General features: G+C 43.1%; 1 protein-coding gene across 1 annotated transcript; it reads left to right on the forward strand.

The window, feature by feature from the left end:
• The first annotated feature begins 1,689 nt into the window (after positions 1 to 1,689).
• LOC139024951 (E3 SUMO-protein ligase PIAS1-like) lies at positions 1,690 to 2,909 on the forward strand. The gene is made up of 4 exons (XM_070439950.1): positions 1,690 to 1,801; positions 2,121 to 2,194; positions 2,436 to 2,595; positions 2,710 to 2,909. Exons 1-4 carry the CDS (start codon positions 1,705 to 1,707, stop codon positions 2,727 to 2,729), a joined length of 351 nt encoding a protein of 116 aa, XP_070296051.1. The 5' UTR covers positions 1,690 to 1,704; the 3' UTR covers positions 2,730 to 2,909.
• The last annotated feature ends 824 nt before the right edge of the window (positions 2,910 to 3,733 follow it).

Below are 3,733 nucleotides of genomic sequence, written 5' to 3' on the forward strand. Positions count from 1 at the left end.
GGAGTGGGTCTGAGTTCAAATGGGTCAGTCCTAATGTGGATCTTGAGTTTTATATGGGGTCAGTCCTAATGTGAGGGATCTGAGTTTTATATGGGGTCAGTCCTAATGTGGAGTGGATCTGAGTTTTATATGGGTCAGTCCTATGTGGAGTGGATCTGAGTTTTATATGGGTCAGTCCTAATGTGGAGTGGATCTGAGTTCTAAATGGGGTCAGTCCTAATGTGATCTGAGTTCTAAATGGGTCAGTCCTAATGTCGATCTGAGTTCTAAATGGGTCAGTCCTAATGTGGATCTGAGTTCTAAATGGGGTCAGTCCTAATGTGGAGTGGATCTGAGTTCTAAATGGTCAGTCTAATGTGATGGATCTAGTTTATATGGGTCAGTCCTAATGTGGAGTGATCTGAGTTTTATTATGGGGTCAGTCCTAATGTGAGTGGATCTGAGTTTATATGGGGTCAGTCCTAATGTGGAGTGGATCTGAGTTTTATATGGGTCAGTCCTAATGTTGATGTGATCTGAGTTCTAAATGGGTCAGTCCTAATGTGGATCTGAGTTCTAAATGGGGTCAGTCCTAATGTGGAGTGATCTGAGTTCTAAATGGGGTCGTCCTAATGTGGAGTGGATTGAGTTTCTAAATGGGTCAGTCCTAATGTGGATCTGAGTTCTAAATGGGGTCAGTCCTATGTGGATCTGAGTTTTATATGGGTCAGTCCAATGGGGAGTGATCTGAGTTCTAAATGGGGTCAGTCCTAATGTGGAGTGGATCTGAGTTCTAAATGGGGTCAGTCCTAATGTGGATCTGAGTCTAAATGGGTCAGTCTAATGTGGATCTGAGTTCTAAATGGGTCAGTCTAATGTGGAGTGGATCTGAGGTCTAAATGGTCAGTCCTAAGTGAGTGGATCTGAGTTCTAAAGGGTCATCCAAGGATCTGAGTTCTAAATGGGTCGTCCTAATGTGTGATCTGAGTTCTAAATGGGGTCAGTCCTAATGTGGAGTGGATCTGAGTTCTAAATGGGGTCAGTCCTATGTGGAGTGGATCTGAGTTTTATATTGGTCAGTCCTAATGTGGATGGATCTGAGTTTATATGGGCAGTCCTAATGTGGAGTGGATCTGAGTTTTATATGGGTCAGTCCTAATGTGGAGTGGATCTGATTTTTATGGGGTCAGTCCTAATGTGGAGTGGATCTGAGTCTAAATGGGTCAGTCCTAATGTGATCTGAGTTCTTAAATGGGGTCAGTCCTAATGTGGAGTGGATCTGAGTTCTAAATGGGGTCAGTCCTAATGTGGAGTGGATCTGAGTTCTAAATGGGTCAGTCCTAATGTGAGTGGATCTGAGTTCTAAATTTAGTTTAATCAAATATTTTATACCATTGGCAGAGTTTGTTATACCATTTGCCAATTTTGATATGTAGAAAAATGAGGTGATTTTGTATAGTCATACGATACGTGGTATAGAAATGTACAATCTTGTGTCGTTCATCTCTTTACCAGGGGGTAGTTTTGGCATTGGCTGGTAGAACTATATTCATACCAGCCATTTGGCGGGTGGTCAGAGTATTTGGGAGCATTTTTTTCTCAGTCCAATGCCCAAAATGACCCCGGTCAGTAGTGGGTTAAATCATGGTTTTCATGTACGGTGTGAGTCATCATGGTTCATTGTGACAAGCTCCTTCCTGTTGTCTCCTCTCTCAGAGTTTCTCCATGGCAGTTTACCTGGTCAGACAGCAGACATCCACAACCCTGCTACAGAGACTACGAGCCAAAGGGATCCGCAACCCAGACCACTCCAGGGCTCTCAGTAGGTGGCTCTCTGATATTAGACGTTGCTGCATGGTCCCATAAACCCAAGTCCCTCATGACCATAGAGCTGCCTCAACAGCACCAGGCTAGGAAATGGAACGGGAGAATGGCATCTTTATTGGAACATCCAGCTCATTATGTTCTGTGTTTGTCTCTCTCCACAGTCAAAGAGAAGTTAACAGCAGAGATTGTGTTGTCTCTCTCTCTCTCCACAGTCAAAGAGAAGTTAACAGCAGGGATTGTGTTGTCTCTCTCTCTCTCCACAGTCAGAAGAGAAGTAACAGCTGAGATTGTGTTGTCTCTCTCTCCTCTCACAGTCAAAGAGAAGTTAACAGCTGACCCTGACAGTGAGATTGCGACCACCAGTCTACGAGTCTCTCTACTCTGTCCGGTACGTACACTCATTTACATTTTAGTTATTTAGCAGACGTTCTTAATCAGAATCGATCAATCAGTGATCAACTAATCAGAATCGATCAATCAGTGACAAACTAATCAGAAGTGATCAACTTGGTAAAAGTAGGTAGATTATAAAACAACCACATCAGAAGTTCTGTCATCCACTGAGGCTACAAACAGCACGATATTCATCCTCCTGTTTCCTGTTTCCTGTTTCCTGTGTGTTTTGTCAGCTGGGGAAGATGCGTCTGATGATCCCGTGCAGAGCGCTGACCTGTTCCCACCTGCAGTGTTTCGACGCGACGCTTTACATCCAGATGAATGAGAAGAAACCCACCTGGGTGTGTCCTGTGTGTATCAGAAGGCCCCCTACCAACACCTCATCATCGACGGGTCCGTTCTGCTGCACCTCTCTGGGGATGTTTCACATTGAATGAACAGTCATCCAATGCATTGCAGTACAGTAGCACACACTATTTCTGAACCCCTGTCTGTGTGTGTGTGCAGGTTGTTCATGGAGATCCTAAACAGCTGTGAGGACTGTGATGAGATCCAGTTTAAGGAGGACGGGAACTGGTATCCATGAGGTCGAAGAAGGAGGTCACAGAGGTGTCTGCTTCGTTCAACGGGGAGGACGGTACGTGGGGATTCCTCCGGCTTCGTAGCCCTTCTGGTATCATAGTAGTGCCATTTATACAAATTCATTAAAAAAAATCAAAAGCTGAGATGTCTTGATCATTAAGTATTCAACCCCTTTGTTATGTCAAGCCTTAAGTTCAGGAGTAAATATGTGCTTAACAAGTCACATAAGTGTCATGGACTCACTCTGTGTGCAATAATAATATTTAAGATGATTCTGAATGACTACCTCATCTCTGTATCCCAAACATACAATTATCTGTAAGGTCCCTCAGTCGAGCAGTGAATTTCAAACACAGATTCGACCACAAAGACCAGGGAGTTTTCCAATGGCTTGTAAAGAAGGGCACCTATTGGTAGATGGGTAAACAAAACAATAACAGACATTGAATATTCCTTTGAGCATGTGTGAAGTTATTAATTACATTTTGGATGCTGTATCAATACACCCAGTCACTACATCGATACAGGTGTCCGTCCTAACTCAGTTGCCGGAGAGGAAGGAAACCGCTCAGGGTTTCACCATGAGGCCAATGGTGACTGTAAAACAGTTTAAATCAACATTTATTGGTCACATACAATATTTAGCAGATGTATTGCGGGTGTAGTGAAATGCTTGTGTTCCTAGCTCCAACAGTGTTAATACCTAACAATTCACAACAATACACACAAATCTAAAGTAAGGAACGGAATTAAAAAATATAAATATTAGGATGAGCAATGTCGAGTGCGATTGACTAAAATACAGTAGAATAGAATACAGTATATACATATGATGAGTACAGCAGCATGTAAACAATATGAAAGTGACCAGTGATTCCATGTCTATGTATAGAGGGCAGCAGCCTCTAAGGTGCAGGGTTGAGTAACTGGGTGCTATCTGGCTAGTGTA

This window comes from Salvelinus sp. IW2-2015, unplaced genomic scaffold, assembly GCF_002910315.2.
Source record: "Salvelinus sp. IW2-2015 unplaced genomic scaffold, ASM291031v2 Un_scaffold2061, whole genome shotgun sequence".
In the NCBI taxonomy this organism is placed as follows: domain Eukaryota; kingdom Metazoa; phylum Chordata; class Actinopteri; order Salmoniformes; family Salmonidae; genus Salvelinus; species Salvelinus sp. IW2-2015.